The sequence below is a fragment of the Anthonomus grandis genome, chromosome 2, assembly GCF_022605725.1.
Source record: "Anthonomus grandis grandis chromosome 2, icAntGran1.3, whole genome shotgun sequence".
In the NCBI taxonomy this organism is placed as follows: domain Eukaryota; kingdom Metazoa; phylum Arthropoda; class Insecta; order Coleoptera; family Curculionidae; genus Anthonomus; species Anthonomus grandis.
In genome coordinates, this window is record NC_065547.1 from 42,419,855 (window position 1) to 42,445,794 (window position 25,940).

Genomic DNA, 25,940 nt, shown 5'->3' on the forward strand with positions numbered 1-25,940 from the left:
CTATTTTGTTAGTTGCTAGGGGATGCGAACTTTTTAATAATTACACACGGGTCGGGGCGAAGAGGCTCAAGGCGTCTCTCTCCGGCTTAGCCCCATATCGATTTTTGTTGCAAATAACATTTTTGTTGTTGATATTCAATACGACATTAGCGTCGGGATATATGGCGGGACATTTAAGTATAATATGATTCATGGGGTTATTTTTGTTGTTGGTCGCTTACGTGAATATCGTTGATTAAGAAAGTACACGGTATGAAATATAACAGTTTTAAAAAAATATATACATATTAAAAGAAATATTTTTTCATGCAAGGACTTTCTTTCTAGTGTCCCTATCCCGAATTTAAGTATTTTTTTCTTTACAGTATTTTTATCTCTTTGCTGTCAATCTTGAAGGAAATATACACAGGGTGTCCCAGGGTGCTATTTCCGAAACTATAGGAGATACGTGGGCGGTTAGATTAGAAAAAAGTTGCCAATTTTGATGCTTATTCTAAATTCTTTCACAGCGTTGCAAAATGTTCTTTAGTTCGTGAGTTACAGGGTGATTTATAAAAAACGCCAAATTTTATTTTAATTATTATTTTCAAAAATGTTGATTTTAGAAACTTACTATGTAACTTACTTGTTGGCATATTTAGCATATCTAGACAAAAATTTTGATGTAATTGCACTTTCCGAAACCTTTGGCTTAAAAGATAAAAAAAATAACCTAAATATACCGGGTTATATTTTCTGTTATAATGAAAGTACAACTATACTCTATTTCAGAAGTGTATAGAGCAATAAACTGGGGAATTCCGTTCTGTTTGGCTACATTTCGTGGTAGTTCATAGGCGCAGGTACTTATAATATTTATGAATTTAATTTTCACGGATTAAATGCCTTTATTTTGAAAGAGATTAAATACTAAATAAATACTTTTAATCCTTTTGTATAGGTACCTATTTTTTAACGCTTTGTAACATGCAAAAATGGGGTCAGGTAATATATACAGACTATAAATACTTTTAAATCATATTTTAAACGTTAGTAGTCACTGCTACGCTGTAGTGTAATCACAATATTATTATCCCAATATTTAAAAAATGGAGGTATTCAGTCCAACGAAAAGATGTACTAAAAATTCTCCACTATCGCTGAGTGAAAAAGTTATTATTATAAATGTACATGATTGCATAAAACACGATTACCCTAGTTTTACTGTGCAAGAAATTGTTGAAAAATGTTCTCGAATGAGTGGAATTGGAAAGTCCACCATTTTCAAATTGTTGCGGGAAAGAAAAGTAGTAGGTCAAGTGGAATCTCCCAAGCAAAAGCCAGGACGACCTACAAAAGTCCTTGATGAAAATACTAAATGTATAATTCGAAGAAAAGTTCACTCTTTTTATTTTAAAAAGGAAATACCCACCCTAGACAAAATTTTAATGGAGCTTGGCCGAGATGACAGTATTCCGTTGATAAGTAGAAAACTTTTATGGAAAACTTTAAAAAATATGGATTTTGCCTGGGAAAAGCATAACCGCAAAGCACTTTTACTGGGGAGCGACGAAATTGTTTGTTGGAGACGACAATACTTGAGAAGTATCAAGCAGTACCGCAGGGAGCAAAAGAAAGTTTTTTATCTTGATGAGACGTGGATTAACGAAGGTTATATAGTCCAAAAAATGTGGCAAGACAAAAATATAACCAGTGATCGCCAAGCTTTCATAGAAGGCCTGTCTACGGGTATTAAAGTACCTTCGGGAAAAGGAAAAAGACTTATAATCACACATATTGGAAGCGAAGAGGGATTTTTAAAAGAAGGTCTGCTAACCTTTGAGTCGACTCGCACAGGAGATTACCATGAAGACATGAACTCAGACGTTTTCGAGGACTATTTTGGTGAAATGATAAAATTTCTTCCGGCTAATTTGGTGGTGGTTATGGATAACGCAAGCTATCATTCACGGCGAATAGAGAAGACGCCAACTTCAAGTTGGAGAAAGCAAGAAATTATCGATTGGCTGACTGCAAAAGGTATTGCGTTTGAAGCAAATTTGATAAAAAAAGAACTGCTGGCAATAGCAAACTTACACAAAACTCGTTTCATGAAATACGCCGTGGAAGATATAGCCGAAAAATATAATATAACTATACTGCGCTTACCGCCATATCATTGCGAACTAAATCCTATAGAACTGATATGGGCGCAGGTAAAAGGATTTGTAGCAAGACAAAACACGACTTTTAAAATGAAAGATGTTAAGCTACTGTTTGATCAAGCCATTACGGAAGCGACACCAGAGAATTGGCGAAAAGCAGTCCAGCATGTAATTAAGCAAGAGGACAAAATGTGGGATCTTGACAACCTCATCGATCAGACAGTCGATCCTTTAATTATAATGTCAAGAGGTGATGACAGTTCGTCAGATGACGAAGAAGACTACAATCTATTATAATTTAAAATTGTTATACACTGTTCAAAAAGTGCCAGATCCAAAAGTGACATTTTCAACTGTTTTACTCTACATATTATGTTCAATAAATTTGTGAAAAAAATATATTATTCCATTTAAACAAAAGTAACTTTCTAAAATAAAATAGCATTTAAGTACATTAATTATAAGGTAAAAAACAAGTCCCAGTTGCACGCCTTTGGCGAACCGTTTTCAATGTTTATCAGTGGGTAACAATGGGCAAAACTCATAAATTGACCCAAAACCGGGTGGCACTACCTGCAATCAACGAAAAGAAAGAATTTTACATTGAAACTAATACCCAACTAAGGTAGTGGCATAAAATATTGGTGGATCACCAGGTACCACTTTTGCATACCTAATGAGGTTTTATTGCTCTACACACTTCTGAAATAGAGTATAATAAAAATGATGGCTTTGCTTTTTATATTAAATCGGCATTGTTAAAAGCTGTTGAAACTGTAGAGATTAATAACTGTAAATTTCTTCGGGCAATTTTGAATAAAAATTCGTGTGAAATAGGCATTACCGGAATATATCGATGTCACGACATAAGACAATATGATTTAATTCAAAGTCTTGAAATATTTTACAATAATTTAACTCCAAAACTGGAGACAGAAATCTTTTGTGGTGACACAAATATTGATATAAAGGGAAAAAACGAAAACATATTGCATAAGTGCCTTTATTTAAATTTGTTTTCATCTCTAGGCTTTAGAAGCAAAATAAATGACTTTACTAGAGTAGATGGGCCACATAATTCATGTTTAGATCATTATTTTATAAAAACATCAAAAAAAACTAATGGGAGTATTCTCAGAGGTGGACATTCAGACCACTTCCCTATTTTGCTAAATATCATTTTAAAAGAAAAAAACTCTAGTGTAAATAAATATATAAAAAAACTTGATGATCAAAAATTAAATGTATTTCTTCGATCAGAAGACTGGGGAAGTATTCTTGAAGAAAAAGAACCAAGTAAATGTGCCCACTTATTTATTGAAAAATTAAAATCATACATTAGTTTATCTACAAAAGAATCTTATATTAAATGTAAATATAGAAAGAAGAAATCTTGGTTGACGGGTAATTTATTAAGGTGTATAAGAGAAAGAGATAGGTTAAAAAAGATATCAGCTTTAAACCCAAATAATTTAAATGCCAAGGAAATGTTTGTAAATTACAGAAAAATATTGACAAAAATACTGAGTAAAGCTAAAGCTGTATATTTTAGGCAAATTTTTGAAACATGTAAACAAAACCCAAAAGAGTTGTGGAATAACATAAAATATGTCACCAATCAAAACTCAGCTAAGCTGAAAGTAACTAGTGTAATGGGGGAGTCAGGTTTGGTAACAACAGATCAAAAAATATCAGAGGAATTTAATAAATACTTTAGTACGGTGGGGCAAACACTAGCCGCTAAAATAAAAAAACCTCAAAACTATGTTATTAATCTTCAAAAAAACCGTAAAAGTAGTTTTTTTCTTAAACCTATTGTCGAAAGTGAACTTATTACTATAATTGGATCTTTGGGAAATAGTGATTCAAATGTTGATGATGGCATATCTAATAATTTTATTAAGAATTATAACAGATACTTGATAGTGCCTCTTTTACATCTGGTAAATACTATCTTTGGGTCTGGAGTTTACCCTGAAATTTTAAAAAATACAATCGTTATACCACTTCATAAATCAGGCCCAAGGGATGAGTTAAAAAATTACAGACCCATAGCTCTCACCAACAGCATAAGTAAAGTTGTAGAAAAATGTATTAAATTGAGATTATGTAATTATATTGATAAAAATAACCTACTTAATGCAAATCAATATGGTTTTAAGACGAGAATGGGAACTGAGGATGCTTTAGTCAGAGTAGCTGACGACATAATAAATGCTTTTAACACCAATACCAAATGTATGACAATCTTCCTGGACCTGGCTAAGGCCTTTGATACTGTGCCGCACCACATCTTGATGGAACGCTTAGAAGCTAAAGGTATAAGAGGAATACCATTAAATTTATTAAAATCATTTCTTGAAAATCGTTACCAGCAAGTTAAGATAGGCGAGATTCACAGTAGTAAAATTCCAGTGAGGTGTGGTGTGCCACAGGGCACGGTCCTTGGTCCAATATTGTTCACTCTCTATATGGATATTTTCGGTAATAACAAGTGTGCAAGTTGTCTGTTACGCTGATGATACAGCTCTCATGGTTGGGGGTGGCACGTGGGATGAAGTGTTTCAAAAGGCCGAACAAGCTCTTGTTGGGGTTAAAAAATGGCTGGATTTTAGTTTATTATCTCTTAATATTGACAAAACTCATTTCATGTGTCACTCCATGACAAAAGCAGGATTACCTTATGACCTTGAGACTATTAAAATTCACGACAATGATTGTAGGAATATGAAAACTTGTAATTGTGTTCGGATTAGTGCAGTGGACGAAATTAAATATTTGGGTGTCTACTTTGATAGGCATCTAAAATGGGAGATACATGTGCAATATATCTGTGGTAAACTTAGATACAATGTTTGTCACGTAAAACAATACTAAATATTTACAAAGGTTTAGTAGAATCAATTATTAACTATGGAATTTGTATCTGGGGAGCCGCCAGTAAAACTTTCTTGAATCCTCTTGAAATTACCCAAAAAAAATTATAAAGATATCTCTTTTAAAAAATATAATGCATCATACCGAGTTACTATTCAAGGAATCTAAATTACTTACCATTACTAAATTATATTTAAAATCAATAATTAGACTCCTTAGTAACCAGAAGATTAACATTAATACATCAACCCACTCAATTGCAACTAGATTTGCACAAAGTAAATCAATGATCTTATCAACTCCAGTGCATATACCGCAGTTCAGAAAAGTATAGTCTTCTTAGCTCCCAAAATATACAATCAATTGCCTCAGGAACTAAGAAATAAACCATTCTCTAAAATTAAACGGAAAGTTAATTCATGGCTACTAAACCTTCAAAAAGATATACTTCTGACAGTAATATAGATTATTTATAATATTTTATCACAATAGGTATGTACGTAGAATTGCTTGTTCTTTTCTCATTTTCTATTGTTCCGACTAACGACAAATAAAAAGCATTTTCTGCTTATATGTATATTTATTAATTGATGAGTATATAGACACACGCACAACTTTTTAAAAGTAATTGTGTGTCTAGTCTTAGGCAAGTATTATGTTGTATATTTTCCTAAAATAAAGAGATTATTTATTATTATTATTATTTATTAATTACAAAGCTTTATAATTTTTTGTGCTCTACAAAATTTCACTTTAAAATTTTTTTTATGACCTTTGGTATGTTGGTTTTTACGTTTTTAATTAGGAATTAGGGTTTTTTAATGAAAAACACGACTTTTTGGTAGAAACTGAACATTAAAAAACCCTAATTCCTAATTAAAAACGTAAAAACCAACAGGTTATGGGCCCAGGCCGTCCAGGGTGCTATAGGACAGTACAGTAGTGTTCGCGTAAAAACGTAAAAGAGTTTTTTGATGTTATGTGTAGGAAACAGGGGGCTCCAGAGGGACACCCGTAAAAAAAAAAGGAAGTAAAAAAGGCAGTAAGGGTCTGGTCGGGTTAAGGACCGGCAGTAATATTAAAGGAACTAAGGTTAGTTTCAGTTTTTAAGATTTCATCTCAAACATATCTTTGGTAATCGAGGAAAATCACATTGAAAAATTGGTAGATGAAACTTCATACCAAATATGGAAATTTCAAATAGTAGTTACATTTAAAGCTCATGATCTTTATGAAATTGTTAAAGGAGATGTTACATATGAAAGTTTAACTAAGGATCAGGAGAAAAAGGATGCTAGGGCTCAAAAGTTGATTATTTCTACTATTGATAAAAAGTATATAACTCACATTATGGATTGTGAAAAGTCAAAAGACATGTTTGATAAAATCAGAAACCTATTTGAGAAAAGTAGCGCAGATCAGATTTGTCTGTTGCTTCAACAGTTTTACAGCTTTTCATATGTAAGGGGCTCTGATATAAGTGCTAATATCAGTAAAATTGATAGTCTTGCTCATAACTTAAAGTCTCTTGATCAAAAGATTGCTGACATTATGGTTATTTCTAAAATTTTGTCTACTTTACCTCAAGAGTACGGTCATTTCTTGACATCGTGGGAGTCTGCAAGTGCTGAAGAGAAAATTTTGGAAAAATTAACAGCAAGGTTATTAACCAAGGAGGCTAGACATAGAAATCCTAAAGAAACTGAGAGTCAGGTTGCCTTTGAGTCCTCGGTGAAGGCAAAATTACTGCACAGGAAGGGCATACAATCTAAAATATTAACAACTCATGACCTAAAATGTTTTAAATGTGGCCTTCCGGGTCATTTTGCCAGAGATTGTGGCAGTTTCCACAATAATCGAAATGCAAGTAGTAGCAGGGAATTTCAAGGTAGAAATTATAGTGTTTTTAGGTCTGAAGCAAGCTCGGAAGCAAGGAAAAATGCTGAGTTTTGTAAAATATGTAAGAAAACTAACCATTCAGAGAGGGATTGTTATTTTAGAGACCGGGATAAATCAGATAACAAAAAGATTACTTTTATGGTTGAGCAGCAAAGTCAAAGTAATAGTAAAAACTTCATTGTGGACTCTGGATGTACCTCGCATATGGTAAATGATGAAGAAGTGTTTGTAGTTACATAGGCCCAGATCAAGTATTCAGGTTATGGGCCCAGGGTGCTATAGGACAGTACAGTAGTGTTCGCGTAAAAACCAACATGCTATCTTGGCTGTCAACTTCTTTTCTTTAAGTACGGACCTATATTTTTTATACCTTATTTTAAAAACATTTTTTATTCCCTTTAAAATGATGTAGGTCATTCATACGTTTTCCAACGTTTCGACCTATTAATAACCATTATCAAAAATTATCCTTAATGCGGGCCTGATTTTTTTTTAATTCGACATTAATTACTTATTAATACAGTAAAAAGTGTATCTTATTGGTTGTTATAAAAATATGTATAAACCCTAAAATAATATAAAAGTGGTAATATCAATAATAATTCCATTTTAGACATAAAATGACCTTTAAACACTACAATTTGTGTAGCTGTCATCAATTTATTTATTCAATAATCATTTGCTGAATAACATTATTGCTTCTATATGTTAAACATCAATACTAAAAGGAGGTAATTAAAAAAAATAAATATTACAACAATGATCTGACTAACTTTATAAAAAAAATATTTTTAATAAACAATATAATAATGAACAAAAATAAATCCAGAACTCATTTAAAATAAATAAAGGATCTTAAATAATACGTACATAATTATGAAATAAATTGTTATTAATCTAAACGTTATGTTCCAAATGACCACCATTATTTTATAAGCATTTGCGCGCATTGGTTACAATTGAAATTTTATTGCACTCTTCTCTTTTTTTTAAACTTAGGTCCTCTAAATTTTGAGGCGTAGTTTGATAAACCTGGTTCTTAATAAAACTTCATATGGAAAAATCCATGGGTGTTATGTCAGGTGAGCTTGCGGGCCAATTTATAGGACCGTTGGTACCAATCCAACAAATATTAACCTGAATAAAAACTGGCGCGAAAGCTTAATGGGTTCTGTCAAAAATATTATTTTTGTTTGGTAAGCATGACAACGTAGACTTCCAACTAATGTCACAGCCAACTAAATTGAACGGATAATACCAATAAGTATCATAATTTAAAACTAAATTTTTTAATATTAAATTAGGGTTCATCGAGTGTAACATAAATAAAAACTAGTTTAATAAGCTTATATTTTTAATTAATAAAATTTTTAATTCCTAAGGATAAGAATAAACAATTAAAAGTATTTAAGTTTTTAGCAATTAAACAAATCAGATCCGCACTAAGGAAAAATTCCTGATGAGGGTTATTAATACGTTGAAACGTTGGGAAACATATGAATGAGGTACATCATTTTAAGGGAATAACAAATGACATTATCATAAAACATTATAAAACTTTGTAATTAAAAGTAAGTTTCTAAAAGCAAATTGTTTTGGAAATAATAATTAAAATAAAATTTGTTTCAGCCTTGCAAAAAAAGATTGATTGCCAGTTAGAAATTTGCTGATATAGTTTTTTTCTTATATCTGATATTCCTATTTTATTACTCCTATATTTAGGAGACGTCGTTAGCTCAAACTTTGAAGATTATGTTTTTTTGCCTTTGTTAATAATGGTGTTCTAATACCAAAGGAGTATAAAGGTTACTGCAGTAATACCATACATATTTATGGCTCAACAAGTCCCTGCTACTAATATTCATTTTTAGAAGACGCCTTGCTTTTTAGACAAACTTGCTTGATAATTCCATACGTATAATTTGATATTCTTTGTGTTTGTTTCATTTCTATATATTTATAGTTTCTTCGGCCTCCACTGTTTTGATGATCTGCCTTTTCTCCATTAATTTATTATTGTTTATATTGCTATTTTCTTTATTAGTGAAAATAAACCAATGGTACCGATAACACGAATCCAATTTTGAAGTCCAAAAATTTGATGAATACGAAAGTGAATTGAATTTTAAAAACGTATATTAGGCTTGTTTATCTCTGGAATACTAACATTAATTCTAATAAATTGCAGAAAATAAGTCTAACTAATTCTTTGTTTATATAACTTGAAAGGTAAATCCATTGTTCATTTTATATACCTAACACCTACTTATACCTATACCTGCTTAAACGAAGTGGCCCTTTCCGATAACTTCTTAGAAGCTTCTTCCTAATTAACAGCTAAAATTACACCTTGTGAAAGTTGAGAATAAGACCGATTTAAACACCTCCTGTATATAAAAAAACGCAATCGAACCTACAGACGTCAGAAAATTATAAATAAAACCGAATTTAACTTTGTAAAAGCTTAAGGCAAAATTGCGTGCCTACACTCGCCAATTTTTAAATAAATCAAAATCTTAAAAATAAAACTTACAATATTGTTATTTGCCAAAAAATTCGCACAAAGTAGAGCGAATAACGTTTTATTTGCTGTATGATTTATGACTAGGGGGTTTTTATATTTAAATTCGATAAATTTAACACTAATACATAAACCATCAAATTACCCATATTTTCTAGGTACCTGCTCCGTGTCTAACTTGACGGTTTATGTTAAATCACAAAAGGCCTTACATTAAAACAACCTCCCCTCTCCCCTCCTCGCCGCTAGGGATAAACTTTAAACAAACTCGACCCAAAAGGTTTTTACCTGAGTAATACTTTGTGCATTAACAAAAATTTTATTTTTAGTTCTTTCTGGCTGTGCGCTTTGAAGGTCGCTATTAGTGTTAAAAACGCGTTGGTCTAAATTATTTTTATAATATTTTTTTTCAGTTTAGTATAAAGTTTTGTTTTGGAGACATATAGAGATAGATATACTCTCTGGTAAGTGTGTAACCAAATTGTCTATAAATGTGCAACAAGGCGCGCATATGGTAATTCGAACCGTTTACGTTTTGTTCTATGTAATATAAATAAATATAGGAAAGGACGTGTGTGTAAACAAAATAAGTTTATGTAGGTGGGGAGAGTTATGATAAACTCGAGAAAAATATTATAAATGTTTGACTAAAATTTGTGAATTTTAAAGGGATGAGAAGAACAAGCTCCTATAGTAAATGTCTTTGAAACTATATGAAGAATTGATCACATCATAAATTTCCGATCTTATTTAGAGGAATAATTTCTTTGTTGCTATTTTGAGAATTATGCACAAGACGTACGAAATTTGGTCTTATTCTTAAATTAAATTATTTAGTACATACGACTATGTGATTTGAAACAGTAGCACTTGTAGGGATGGTGTCAGACTCGATGAAGGTTGTGAAAATACTATTTTGCAAATTGCTGACGTCTTAATAATAAAAAAAATAGAAATTTTCAGATCTGAGGGAATGTATTCGAAAATTCCACTCAGAACATATATAGGACAGACTCAAGTAAAATCTGTATTGTTGTGACGAATTCGTAATGAGTTACTTATTTTATTGGTTATTACGTCACTTATAGCAAAAATCAATTTAGAAGTTACTATCTCGCACTCTCAAAAATTGAAAAGAAGAAGAAAATAGACTTATTCACGTATTTAAAAGAAATATGAACTCGAATCTATAATGATACCGTTCGATATACTTAATTTAATTTAAGTCCAATAAAATACAATAATTTACTTGAGGTATAGTAGATTTTTTTATATACCTAGGAGCTGAGGTTTAATCTATTAATCTCTGAGCTCGTTTCTTCTGTTCAATATCCTACCTAACTTTGTCATGAATATTAAAATTAAAAAACGATAAAAACAACGAGAAGACCTACTTTTTAAAAAATACCTAATTTGAACCAACGTTTTGGTAGTTACATCTACTACCCTTATCAAGGTAATTAAAGTAAAATTAAATTAAATTAAAAATATAAACAAAATATACTTAGGTTTCAAATTTCCTGCTATACAGGGTGATTTTTAAGTTGATACTTTTTTTTTAACTGTGTATAGAACTCGGTAAAATAAACATTTTTTTTTTAATAACTTTATTCAAAAAACCGAAAAATAAAAAAATTGCATTGCCAAAATGTTATAAAATGAGTCCAATACGGTCCTCTCTAATTTAAATAAGTTGTTCAAAGTTATCACCATTAACTTCAACACAACGATTTGCTCGACGTAACCACTGTTCCGTAAGGGCACGCAATAGAGAAATCGGTTTTTGTCTAACTGTTGCCGCAGCCTGCTCAATACGTGCTATTAGTTCTTCTTGTGTGTCGATAGGCGTCTTGAAAACTAAACTTTTCATATACCCCCACAAAAAAAGTCACATGGATTTAGGTCTGGCGACCTTGGTGACCATGCAACTGGTCCATGTCGGCTAATCCATCGATTTGGGTAACTTATATCCAAAAATTCGCTCACTTCTCGTCTAAAATGAGCAGGTGCTCCATCCTGCAGGAGCCACATAGCTTGCCTGATATTCAGTGGCACCTCTTCTAACAGAACAGGCAGATTATTTTGCAAAAAGTCCAACTAAACATCGCCCGTCGAACGGTCTGGTAAGATAAATGGTCCAACAAGTATCCAATTCACAATTCCTGCCCACACATTAGCAGAAAAGCGGTGTTGAAAATTGGTTCTGCGAATTGCATGGGGATTATCAACAGACCAAACATGCGTATTTCGAAAATTGTTAATTCCGGTTCGGGTAAATGTTGCCTCGTCCATGGCTATAATTTTGTTCGAAAAATGTTGATCATTTTCATGTTGTTGTAGGAACCATTCACAAAACTGAACTCTGCGGGGGAAGTCTTCAGGCAGTAGCGCTTGGACACGTTGAACTTGAAAAAGATTAAATTCTCGATTAAGGATTCTCGCGCAATGTTGTCCATACTTTTGTTTGACTTAATCCGACCTGCCCTGCAACAATTTGAGTACTTATTGTTGGATCTTCTTCAATGAGATTTAAAATTTGTTCTTCCCTATGAACATTTTCAGGTCTCCTTTCTCTTCCTGCATGCCCTCCACGATGTTCCCGTAAATCTCCAGTATCCCTAGCCCGTTGAATAAGATTTATGAAACTTCTGGGTGTAGGATGATTCCGCAAAGGAAAGCGGTCTGCGTATAATACCGAAACAGCAGCAGCACTTTGAAGACACTCTCCATAAATAAGCAACATATCCACAAGTTCATTGTTTTCATAACGATGTGCCATTTTTAGGATTTGCAAATTTAAAATTAACAACAATAAACCAAAAGTGTCTAAGACTAACTGACCGGTACAATGCGTGATCGATAATACAAAAATTCGAGCAAAAACTAAACATAAACAGACGATGAAAAACAAACCCATATTCACTTTTTTTATTCTGTATGTCCCTTGTTTTTGAGTGTATCGAAAAAAGTTATTTGAAAAAAATGTATATTTTACCAAGTTCTATAGACAGTTAAAAAAAAGTATCAACTTAAAAATCACCCTGTATAATACTTTCTTCAAAACTCCTTCCTAATTCGACAATACTTTAAATACTTTTTATATAATTTCACGGTTTATTAATAGTTTGACAAACTGTATTTTTTTTAAGAATACTCTTTTCAAAACCACGGAAGGAAATCTCTGTTTTAATTTTCTTTGCTATAACATCTAATGGTGTGGTATATTAAAAACTTATTATAAGAACACTTCAGTATAGATTTTGTTTTAATTGTATCCAAGGGAATACTTTCAAATAAAAAGTGATATGCCACTATTTTTCATTAAAATTTCACAATTTTTACTACAGAAAGTAATCGAAGTCTAGATGAATCTATTAATCACAAGGCTTATAATTTTCAAATGAAATTAGATAAAGTAGGGGAAAGCCTGGAAAATTTGAGGAATTCCATAAGATTTTAGAAATGATGATGATATTGCAGTCAATAATTCCTGTGGAATTAAATGAAATTTGGTTCTGAGTTCATCCGACATTAATCTAGCAATCTCAGATTTCTCATCAATCATATTATACATATGGCCATAGCTTTGTTTGTTCTTTTTAAGAGATTTAAAACATCTCATTCTCCCAGATGGTTTTCAGAATTTCAGAATTCAAAAAAATTGCTCATAGGAATACTCAATGTAAATCAGAGTACAGTTTATTATGTAGTATTCTCAGGACTGAGAGCTAGATGTAAAGTCATGATAATGACTTTGTAAAATGAGATTGTTGAAATTGTAGATTGAGATGTAAAATCAGACTTGGAAAGTGTGTATGTACTACCTATCCTTTGTTTATTCTCTTTGAAGGATCATTAGATTCAGCAGTACTCCCAACTCATTGGAAGCACAGTTCTTTGATGCCAATCTTTAAATCTGGAAAAATAATTGTGTGTATACATTCCTTCGCTTATGAACAGTTTGGTTTATGACCAGATATATTTTTATAGTAGTTTTAGTCATGATAAGTCTACCATGACCAATTTACGTTTTAGGATCCTTTGCTTGAAACTGTGGAGAGAGGACAATAAGTTGATGTGATATATAACGTGTGTATATATGATGTGATATTTGCCACTTCCTAAAAAAAATTATCCCTTAAATTATGGCGAACTTAGATCAATTTCAATTTTACCAGCCCTTTCAAAAATCTTGGAAAAAGTAATGGAAAAACAAATTACCGCCTATGTTACTGATAAGATTATTATATTACAAAAACATTCGGGATTTCGAAAGGGATTTAGCTGTGTTACCGCTCTTACTGACGTCACTGATGAGGTTGTCGCCAGTTTGGACAAGGGTGATGGATGCAATGATTTTAATACTGCTTGATTACTCTAAAGCATTTGATATGCTAAATCACGAACTTTTGATTAATATTTTACATTATTTCGGTTTTAATACTACAGCTACTAAATTAATTTTATCTTTTTTAAGTGATAGAATACAACGAGTTTTAATTGGAGAAGATAAGTCTAGGGTGGCAATAGTAAGGTCTGGCGTCCCACAGGGTAGCATTCTGGGTCCTTTGTTGTATAGCATTTTTACGTCGGCTTTTATGGATCAATTGTAATTCTGTAAATACCACCTCTACGCCGACGACACACAATTATTATATTTGTCATTTAATGCTAGTAATATTGAAAGAGCTAATTTTTGTTTGAATGCTGACCTTGCTCTAGTAAATAGAGTCTCGACAGATCCTTCTCTTAAATTGAATCCAGCCAAGAGCGTGGCAATGTTATTTTGTGGTGATAATAGCAGAAGGGCGGTTTTGGATCATGTCCAACTAATTCTTAATGGAGAACTTATCCCTTTTGATGTCTCAACTAAAACTCTAGGCCTAATGATAGACGTCAAGCTAAAGTTCACAGACCACATTACAAGTTGTCTTAAGAAAGGATTTTCAATGCTAAAAAAACTTTACAAGCATAGATCTTATTTGTCATCAGAAACAAAAAAAATGGTATGCGACTCATTAATTCTATCCCATTTTAATTATGCAGATACAGTATATGGACCATTTTTAGACTGCGCTAACTCTGCAAGAATTCAAAAATCACAGAACTCGTGCATAAGGTTTATTTGTGGAATTAGACGTAGGAAAAGGGTATCACATAAATTAGTTGATCTTAAATGGCTTAATATGTTAAATAGCCGAGAGTTGCACTCCATATGTTTTTTTTAATAAAAAAATGAAATTTAAAGCACCACTTTATCTCTATAATAAGCTCAGATATCGTACTGACTTTTACAATATAAATATTCGCAGACATTTGGCTATATCTAAATTTGGGATTTTTCTAAATCTACATCGGCTTTTAAAAAATCAATAAAAATGGTTCTTTCATCTAAACAAAATAATATTTAATGCATTGAAATGATTTATGTTAGTTCTTGTTAATACTGACATCTCTGGTATCGGTTCTGCTCTCTTTTGTGTAGGGATTCCGTGTTTGGATCTGGCGTTTGAAAATATACATTTTTATATGTATATTTTTCTCTACTATAAGAGTCTACAACAGAAATATAGTCAATATACCTGTCCCCCTCGTTCCTCCTTTCCTGCCTCCTATTAGTAAATAATAAGTAAGCTAGGATAATTTAGATTTCTTTTCTTTTCGGTTAGTTATTGATGTAGGGTATGCATGCTATTCGTACAGTTTATAATGCGGTTCACGACTTTTTTTTTAATTATAAGTGTAATATTCAAGGTCCTAACAGCTCCTTCTTCTGAGGGTAGCTGAAACATGACCTTTATTTCCTCTTTACAGTTACATGCTGAATTAATACACACTGATGGATTTTTTTTCTTTGTATTTATATTGTAAACTTATTTATATCTATGAGTGAGGATATGTAATATCTTATGAGGAAATATAAACTGTCTATTATTAATATTATTATTATTATTATTATTATTATTATTATTATTATTATTATATAGAGACTTCTTCAGGGCTTTTGACAGAGTGACAGAGTTGATGTCAATATTCTGTTGCATAAGTTATTCCAATTTGGCTTTTCTCATAGTACGGTTTCTTAGTGTCAAAATCCTACTTTTTCTAGGGTTCAGCAAGTAATACTAGATCACGCTTATCAGTGCACTATTTGGTGTTGTGATGTCATAGTTTGCTTCAGAAATAATACATTTTTATTGTTTGCTGATGATCTAAAATTCTATGCGGCTATTTCTTCGGTTGAAGATATATTACTAATGGAAGGTTTATCCTTGAACGTGCAAATATGTTTTTTTTAGAGAAATAAAACTAAATTTTAATTTACATGTCAGCAATCAAGGCTTCAAAAGTTTTGGGTTTTGTGTTCCGTATATTTAGGAAAGTCTATTTTAATATGTAAGAAGTTATACCTATCATAGGTGGTCTCACTATTGGAATATGGTTTGATGATCTATGGTCTCTTTCTTATAGAAATAAGTTTTTAGTTCTTTAGAGTACAAATGTAAATGTAATGTGTTACACCCGTTAAGATGTTACAGAATAAGTACCTAATTTATGTTTCTCAATTATATTTGCTATATTTAAAATGTATGAAATATTTATGGTTAGTTAAGTTATTAGGTAATAATTATCTATTATAATTACTATAATAAATATCATTTTATTTTATTTTTGGTATAAAATTTTTAAGAAAAAGTGAAAAATCAGTATAACTAGTTTCTTTAATTCTTGATGGAATTTCCCTATAAGGAATGGAAAAAGTCTCGTTTTTCTTCATGTCTTGATTAATTGGTTAATTTAAGAATTATTGAAAATATATTTTTTAATGAGGAAGTCTTTTTGGACGTAGAATGAATAAGGAATATACTTTCTATTTTGCATCACTCTTGAAACAAGATTTGCATTTTATTTTGTAGAGAAAATACTTCCTTCGAAGAAAGTATCTTCCTTATTAAACAAAAAATTCATTGGGCGTCAAAACCATAAGAACATTTTTAATCACTATTCACTCTCATGTGTATTAGATTTAAATTGCAGCTTTGATCCTTAGAGGATACCTTACTATACATCCTTTGCTTTTTGCGTATTATCAAGTCGGTTTCCAAACATTTTTCATACTGTTTCTTTATCATAATGATATGCCTCAAAAAATAGTGAAAACTGTATTCATTACTTAAATGGAGTCCTCGTGACTTGACCTACGATCAATTGGAAGAATACCTTCTTATATTAAGCATTCTGTCAATACAATCATGTACAGCCACTTTTTTATTTTACTGAATGAAACCTAGAATTCGGCATTTCAATTTTTTTTCTCATTCGAGATCTACATAGTGGAAAACTGGACACAATGTATATAAATAAATGAGACTGATCTGCACAAAGAATTTTACGATTAAAGTTCCTCTTCTCTGTATAATACACATAGAGTAATGTACCATTCCTCACAAATATTGAATTTGATTCACTCAGTATGTCAGTAATGCATTTACACACAAGAATTTCGTATCGTTCGTTTAAATATTAGTATAAAAATGTATGAAATTTTATTAGTAACCACGGTGCGTAATAATGGGTTTTAAACGGTACTGTAAATTCTGAGGTTTATTCTTATTTACTTCAAGGTATTTACACCTACACAACATCCCAAGAATATTTTGCTCTATAAAATGCTGGAAGAGTGTAGTTATTTTGGATACAGATATATGTTTTTGTTTTTTAATGTAAGTAATAATTATTAATCGAATGTCTCCAGAGTATAATTGAGGCGGATATCCCAGGAACGTTTTGTATTATAATTAGACTTGTTAAAAAAGGTTATTCTATCAATCTTCTGTTTAGTATATGAAAATTTAGTTTAGTTGAGGGTATACGGTGATACATCTCAAAAAATAACGTTTTAAAACTGAAATGTTGACTAAATAATTTTTTTTTCATTTTTTTTTAGGTTTGGCAGTTACAAGTTTTAACCCATCTCTCTGTCACCCTTTCCAGCAATCTTAGAAGACATAACGTTTGATGTTTAAAATTGTCCTTTTAGACTGCTAGAAGGATCCTGCAAAATGGCTACTACTCCACCACAACAATTTTGTGTTAGGTAAGAAGAAAAACCTGTTTTTTTTAAGAAGAAATAAGTATATAGTAAGTACTTATGAAGATAGCACTGCGGAACAAAAAAAAATAAAAAAAATCTGCAGCATTAATTTTGGTTATTATTTTTATAAACACTTAGATTAGTCATACGCAGTATGCATTTACTTTTTTTGGATTGGCTCTCGTTCGTGAGATAAAGGAGACAAGATCAGAAACAATTGGATTTTTTTTAATTTGAGTATTCACATATAAATTTTGTTATGAGTTTGTTGAAAAGACTTACACAGAAGAATAAATATTGGGTGCCCAATATCGTGTGTAAGTCTTGTGGAGCTCAATGACTTGGTTCGTGATTTGAATCCTTCCTTCTTCGTTACTGTATTCTTGAATTTTGTAACAATGTTTTCGAACTCTTAATTAATATGGGCCTTCCCGAATATTGGAGGCTTTTTATAGATAGCTCAAAAAGAAGTCTAAAATGTGTATTGCTGCACAATGGAATTAATATATTTGGTTCTGTTCCAATCGGTCATACTACCAAACTAATATAAGAATACCAAAATATTAAAACTGTTTTAGAAAATATTTTATATGCACAACATCAGTGGTCAGTTTGCGTCGATTTGAAAATGGTGAATATCTTATTGGGCCAGCAAGGTGGATATACTAAATACCCTTGTTTTATTTGTCTATGGGATAGTCGAGCAAAAAATGAACATTGGAATAGAAAAATTTGGCCTTTGAGAGAAGCTATGAAGGTAGAAAAAAAAATATGTGGTTCATGAACCACTGACAAGCCGAGACTGCCGAATACCCTTCTTCCACCACTTCACATCAAGATTTGCTTAATGAAACAATTTATCAAAGCTCTTGATAAGACTGGTGACTGTTTTAAATATGCGTGTCCAAAATTTACAGCTCTCGGTATGGAAAAATTGAAAGCAGATATTTTAGATAAACCGCAAATACACACTCTTACTGAATTCATAAACCATATAACAAAAATTGAATCTGAACCATGGCTAAGCTTTGTTTTAGTAGTCAAATATTTTTTGGAAAATGACATAGCACCAGAATATCCAGAATTAGTTGCTTAAATGCTACAAAATTTTAAGGGATTAGGAGCTAATATGAGCATTAAATGGGATTTTTTACACAGTCATAGATTTCCGAGCGATTACAGTGAAGAACAAGGAGAACGGTTCCACCAGGATATTAGGATAATAGAAGAAAGATACCAATATCGATGGGACAGCCACATCATGGCAGACTACTGCTGGTCCTTAGTAAGGGAATGTTCTAAGCAAAAACATGCTAGAAAATCCTACAGGAAAAGTTTTTTGTAATTTTTTTTGTGTTTTGAGTGAACAGAATACATATTTTTAGTTTTTGTATCATTCTTAAAAAAGAGTTCAATAATTTTTTTTTCTAAATATATTGGCATTTTTATTCAGGTTTCTTCAGTAAAATAGTTATTAGTCTCTATCTTAAAAATTAGAGCCAATTTTACAAATCTGATATTGATTTAGTATTTAGAATACTAGTCTTATAAAAAACTGACTTCAACGTTTTAGGCCGCAGAGTCACTGTTGCCCAGTGTAGTTGATGTGTTTAAAAAGTAAACAATTTAATCAGTTCACAGAATTCATTTTACAAAGTGCTCAAAATGTGCGCCGTTATTCGGGAGGCAATAATAAAGTCTGTTTAGAAATTCCTCACGAACGTTGGAAAGTTCGATTCTTTAAATCATTAATATTTTCAGGTGAAGTTTTATAAACTTTGCTATTTAAATACCTCCAAAGGAAAAAATATAGTGGTGTTAAGTCTGGCGACCACGCGGGCCATTCAACTGCACCACGCCTACCAATCGGCATTCTTGAAGACAGTTCATTAAGCCACTCTGAACTGTCAAAGTGCAGTGTAAAATAAATGTAGTAGCGTTTTAAATTATTCGCACTTCTGAATTTTTCACTGAGCGTCAGAATGACAATTTTAACAATAATAATCAACTGGTTTTTAAACGGATTAAAAATGCTAGTTACTACAGTGTTATTTTTGTACCTATTAGGTACTGCAAAAAATACTTTTATTTTACTTTTTAATACTTTATTTTACTCATAAGTACGACAAATATTATACTGCAAAAAAATTTTTGGGAAGAATTGCAAAATAGCTTTACGTATTTTCTCCCAATTAATAGATGCATATTTCAAGAAAATACATTTGAACTCAATGAACTGTTCATTACCATACATTATTACCACGCATTCCTGTTTAATATTCGCTTATACCTCAACCGATTTTGTTTTATTCGGATTGGTTGGATAGGAGATTGTATGCCTTTTATTGTAGCTATTTGAAATACAACAATTTGAGGTCGATAAAATATCCATTATTCCCAGAAATTTTTGTATTCGCTGGCAAGCCAACCCATTTAATTTTTTTAACACTATTGTATAGACATTTTAATGCTGCTTACAATGATGTGTCACACGATGGTATTCCCATTTGACATGTTAGAGTTAGGTTAGCTGGAGGTGATTGACTGATCCTCCTGTATTTCTAGATTGACATGTTGATTTTTAAGTTAAGGGTGGTTCATTTTGAAATCAAAGCACTGTATAGTGAAATGTCCTGTTATAGCTAGATATGCCAAAATATTTATATAAAGAAGGTAGGACCATGCATTCAATGCCATGGTCTAATTAAAAACCCTTTGATCTGATAAATTCTCATTGACTCAAAGATTTAAAGCAATTTTCCTGAATGCACGAGTTTTGTGTGAGCAATATCCTGTGATTACGCAATCAAATTCACGAAATATTCCACAGTAGTCATTTCTCCAATATTCTGTTTTATTTCAATTATAATTCGTTTGGTTAGTTAAAATGTTATGTTAAATGTACTGATATCAGGTACATTTCCAGAATCATGGAAGTAAGCCAAAGTCAGTCCATTGGGCAAATGTGACAATCCTAAGGAATTTAGCGAGCTTCGATTAATCGCAATCCTTCCTTGCTTATCCAAGATTTTAGAAAAAGTAATGGAGATTGTCACTTTTGTAAATTCTAACAATATTTTACCCGTTAAACAATCCGGTTTTAGACCGGGGCGTAGTTGTGAGACAGCTCGTGCTGAGGTCACTTATTCAATATTGAAATCATTAGATTTGAATAATGCATCTGTTCTTATTATGCTAGACTACTCTAAAGCGTTTGACACTTTAAACCATGAATTGTTGTTGGCAGTACTGAAGTATATTGGGTTGTCTGACATGGCATTACGGCTAATTAAATCATATTTAGCATTCTTATACTCTATTTACACTTGTAACATCTACAAATATCTTCAATACCGTGATCACCATATATACGCTGATGATACCCAATTAATTTCTGGTACTGAAGATTTCAATTTAAATTTCACCTTCAATATTTATACGAAAAATCGACAAACATACGCAGTTAAAAGTAATCCAGTCAAATCCGTAGCAATTGTCTTTGCCAGGGACCTTCACCGCACGAATATACTTAATGATTTACACTTAAAAATAGGAAATGAATAGATGACACTTAAAGATAGTGCAAAAAACCTGGGTCTAATTATAGATCATAAATTACGAATTAAAGAACACGTCACTACAGAACTTAAAATGGCCTATTCAACCCTAAAAATGTTTTATCCATACAGACATTTCAATCAAATCAAAAATCATTTATTTCCATCGACATCATAACAATGTATAGGAATTGTCAATAAAAAACTACAATGCTATTAAAAATAGTATAAAATTACAAGATATGAAAGGAAACAAATTTAACTAAATTTAGTCAATAAATCTTCAGTTAAAGAACTTTGTCATTGAGTAAAAAGGACATGGTCCTAAGACCTTTCTTAAAAGTTAGAAAAGTCTTAGCTCTCTTTATTCTACATGGGAGATGATTAAAAATTTTGAGAGATGTAATTTCCGAACCATCCTGTACCTGCGATAACCGGGTAAAAGGGATGTATAATTTATCTGCATTTCGAGTTTTATAAAAATTAAGATCTCCAGATCTCATACGGTTGGAAAGATTTTTATGTACTCCAAGATATAGATGTTATTTATAGTTAGGATTTCTGCTTTTTTAAAAGTACCACGTCAAGTTTCTCTGAAGGAAAGTCTAAACATCGTATGTACAATGCGCTGTTTTTTAATCAAACAACCAAAAAAACATTATGCGAATCCTTAGTCTTATCTCACTTTAACTTTTGTCAATTTATAGCCCATGCCTTGACAATAAAATAAAACGTTGAATTCAACTTGTTCAAAACTTATGTCTAACATTTATTTATGGTATACGAAGACGCAACTTACTTATAAGCTCGAAGATGTAAAATGGTTAAATATGGTAACACGTAGAAAGCTACATTCAGTTTCTTTTTATTATAAAATTTAAAAAAAATCGCCCTCCTTACTGCCTCTTTAATAAAATTAAACTAAGAACTTCAGCACATCATGTAAGCCTAAGACAAAGATATCTTGTTGACATTCCAAGACATCATAAGGACATTTTTAAATCATCTTTTTCCTACAATGCTGCCAAGCTAATAAATAAGTATAAAATTAGTGATTTAACATTGTCATTTAAAAAGCTCATTTAAAAATTCAACTTGGAAACAAATTTTTTGTTAAAAAACATGTAACCTATTTGAATACACAATATGTGACGTAGCGCTGCATTTATAGTGTCATCTCTTCTTTCCGCCTTCTTTTCTTTCGATGTCTAAATCATTATATATGAGATTAGAAAAAAAAACAAAAATAAATAAACAGTTTACTTCGTGGCTTCAACAGCCCCTACTTAATTGCTAGGATGCTGAAAAATAAGCCATTTAATCCTGCACAATTATATTATTACTATTTCTTTTACAGCAATGTAAATATTGAATTGTTATTATTATTTTATTAGATAAAAGCCAAAAATTTACATTCTGTATAGCTCTATGAACTAAGTAGGCATTACAATATATTTTAATAAATGTTCAAATGTCAGCTTCCAAATTTAAACACTTAACATGTCCAATTTGTCCAGACGATTTTGAACAGTTTACAGAAGGAGCAGTTATGACATCTACGGGTAACGAATTCCACACATCGACTCCATAGTCTATTAGATGTCAAAAACATTTGACATGTTTTTGTTTTATACATCTGTTTTTTAATTTCAAAGTGTGACTGCGAAGTCTAATATGACGATTTCTTTCAAATAGTTCGTTTAGATCACAGCCCAAATAACTATAAAGAATTCTGAATGTAAAAATTAAATTACCATGAAGCTTTCTAATTGTTAATTGTATTGGGAATTAATAACCGTTATTATTACACCCTTACATGATCAATTCTTCTTTAGGTGGAACAGTTACCAATCGAATCTCCAAAACGCCTTCCCGAAACTCCTCACATCCGAGCATTTCGTCGACGTCACCCTGGCATGCGAAAACGAGATGCTCAAGTGTCACAAGGTGGTGCTCTCCGCGTGTTCGACGTACTTCGAGAAACTTCTTCTGGACAATCCCTGTCAGCATCCGATCATCTTCATGAAAGACATGAAGTTCCAAGAGATGCAGTCTTTGGTGGATTTTATGTACAAGGGGGAGGTGAACGTGACCCAGGACGATCTTCCTTCGTTACTGAAATCGGCGGAGGCCTTACAGATCAGAGGGCTGTGCGGTTCGGATCAGTTACTTAATCCGGCTTATTTTGGGAATATGGTGAAGAGTCCTCCTCCGGCCACTCCAGGATCTACAGTTCATCCACCGGTAAGATTTAATTAATTAATTATTTTCCTAATTAATGGTATAGGAAGTTGAATCAGGTGTAGAATACGATAGTACATAATATATCGACCATTGAGTGCCATAGTGGGCCATCTATTGGTCCCATTTTGATTAGATTATTAAATAGACAAAAGTTGATTTTTTTTGAATGAATTTCGCTTTATTTGATACAGTGTTTCTTCCGATTAACTATGGAAAATGATTTCATTCAAATGTTGGCTCGGTAGTAGGTCATCCTGGAACACCAATTTTCAAGCACTTTGTCCACTGTTTCCTGGTCAATTTGGGCAATTGCGGCACGAATATTCTGTTTCAAGTGATCAATTGTTTGGGGATTGTTGCCATAAACTGCACCCTTCAATGCACCCTACAGAAAAAAGTCTAACGGCGTAAATTGCAGCTGCGAGCAGGCCAATGGACATCGCCGAAACGGCTAATCACATGTTTGTTGAATTTTGTGCGCAGAAGGTTGATGCTACGCCCGGCGGTATGACAAGTTGCGCCATCTTGTTGAAATCATAATTCGTCGAGATTGATATCTTCCAATTATTGCCACAAGAAGTCAGTTATCATGTTACGATAACGTTCACGGTTCACCATGGATTGTCACGGCGCGACCTGCCGCATTTTCGAAAAAGGAATGACCAATCACGCCATTAATCACTCCAAAATCCACACCACACAGTGACTCGGGCTGGATGCATTGGCTTCTGTACGACGACATGTGGATTGTCCGTTCCCCAAATTCTGCAATTTTGTTTGTTAACGTAGCCGCCTAGGTGAAAATGCGGTTCGTCAGAAAAGATGATTTTTCGTCCGAAATTTGGGTCATCGTTCAACTCATTTAAAGCCCACTCTGCGAAGCGTAAACGTTGTGGAAGGTCATTCGATTTCAATTCCTGAATAAGTTGGATGCATACGGAGATCTTTGTGCAAAATCCTCCTTAGAGTGGTTCGTGAAATGGCCACTTGTTGACTTCTGCGCCGGGTCGATGTTCTGGGGTTTTGACGAACACTTTCGGTCACTGCAGCGATTGCTTCAGCTGTACTCACCGGACGTGTATGCGGCACACGTCTGGCATCGACCAGCATCGCAGTTTAACGAACTTTACGCACCAATTTTCCAAAAGCACGCCCATTTCTTTCAAATTTTGTACGCAATTTTCGCACTGTTTCACTCATGAGACACCGACCTCATATTTTCAGTACCTCAAAGCGTTCTTCTAAAGAAAACCGATTCATATTTTTTTAGCGGAAGGTTAGAACTAACCTATAATCAATAAAATATGACGCTAAAGTTGACAGCGTCACTATCGACAGGATGTCAAAATCGGACCAATAGATGGCCCACCATTTATTACCCTAATATATTGTATGAACGTGCTATGAATGTTCGGAAATATCTATGAACATTCCAACAAAAACACACACCGCCGTATTTAAAAAAAGATACAAATTAAAATATTATTACTCTTACTGGTCAAAAAATAGAAGACAAATTTCAGAATATTTTAACAATTTTTGTGATAATTTTAAAGCAGAAATGTGCCAGAAAGTCTCCAAATGAATCTCTAATACATGATAAATGTGTGTTTTAATACTGGCTTTTTTCCTTGAGTATAATGTGGTCCATCAGACTACTACATGATTTTTTTAAGAACTGTGAAAATTCAAATTGATTAATTAAGTAATTTTGTTAGAAATACTTGAGAAAAATATATTCATTTTGAAGTAAATTATTTTCTGATATCTTTGCAGAGTTTTAAGTAGAACAGAAAGAAAGAAACGTGGTTTGAACCCTCTCAAGATTCTCCATATGTATGTTGTCTTCAGAATATCAAACAATAAAGGCATACTCCTGGTTAAACCTAATAAAAGAATAGAAGCATTTAAATGTCACAAAAGAACTTCGTGGTTCAACTTCGGGATTGTGCCTGTTATTAAAACAATTTACCATCGAATTTCCGTCTTAGATCCCGAAACGACTCAGGTTTAGATAGTGATATAATGTTTATATAAGATGGTATTTGTTTTTAAATATATAATACATATTCCAATATAATTAATTGATAGTATATTATCTGAATTTAAACCTTCGGAGGCCAGATATGGTCCATAAAATGTTTACTTAATTGCTGTTTATAACTTTAGTAGATCTGGTGATGTGCAATGTTCACTTCTTAACCTTATTATTTTTGTTATTGTGTTACTCTCTTTCTTGGTATTGTATTGTACAAAACCAAGTTTTGTTTCCTTGGTAGGTTGCAGCAGCAATGTAGCGTTAACCTTCCGCTTGCAGAGTCGTTTTCCAAAAATTATTCCATTTATTCCAATGTTTTTCCTTTATAAGTGGTAACTAATCCTGTATATCCATAGTTTTGGGATATGCTACGTTACATATTCTTTCTATGTTTGCCAATCTGTCTGCTGTCTCATTTCCGTTTATATTTGAATGTCCTGGTACCCAAGCTAATTCGATATTAAAGTCGTTGTCATTTGCATCAATTATTATTATTTGCTTAGTTACGAAGGTGATGTGTTCTAGATTTGGCCCTGCCTTTGTGGGATTTAATTTGTTAATGACA

At 32.2% G+C, this 25,940-nt stretch overlaps 1 protein-coding gene and 1 long non-coding RNA gene across 6 annotated transcripts in view; one reads left to right on the forward strand and one right to left on the reverse strand.

Moving 5' to 3' along the window:
- LOC126750245 (zinc finger protein 131) overlaps positions 1-25,940 on the forward strand; it is a 58,963-nt gene that overhangs the window by 20,244 nt on the left and 12,779 nt on the right. For 3 of the 5 annotated variants that reach the window (XM_050459796.1, XM_050459795.1, XM_050459797.1), the window contains exons 2-3: positions 17,390-17,539; positions 22,929-23,337. In XM_050459796.1, the coding sequence (XP_050315753.1) occupies positions 17,505-17,539; positions 22,929-23,337 (444 nt within the window). In that variant the 5' untranslated portion in view covers positions 17,390-17,504. Of the gene's footprint in view, positions 1-16,956; positions 17,166-17,389; positions 17,540-22,928; positions 23,338-25,940 lie in introns of those variants that run through there. The other 2 variants (XM_050459798.1, XM_050459794.1) reach the window with 2 other exon arrangements.
- LOC126750248 (uncharacterized) lies at positions 3,442-4,820 on the reverse strand. The gene is made up of 3 exons (XR_007665650.1): positions 4,517-4,820; positions 4,281-4,457; positions 3,442-4,118 (listed from the first exon to the last, which is right to left on the reverse strand). It is a non-coding gene; the product is annotated as an uncharacterized LOC126750248 (long non-coding RNA).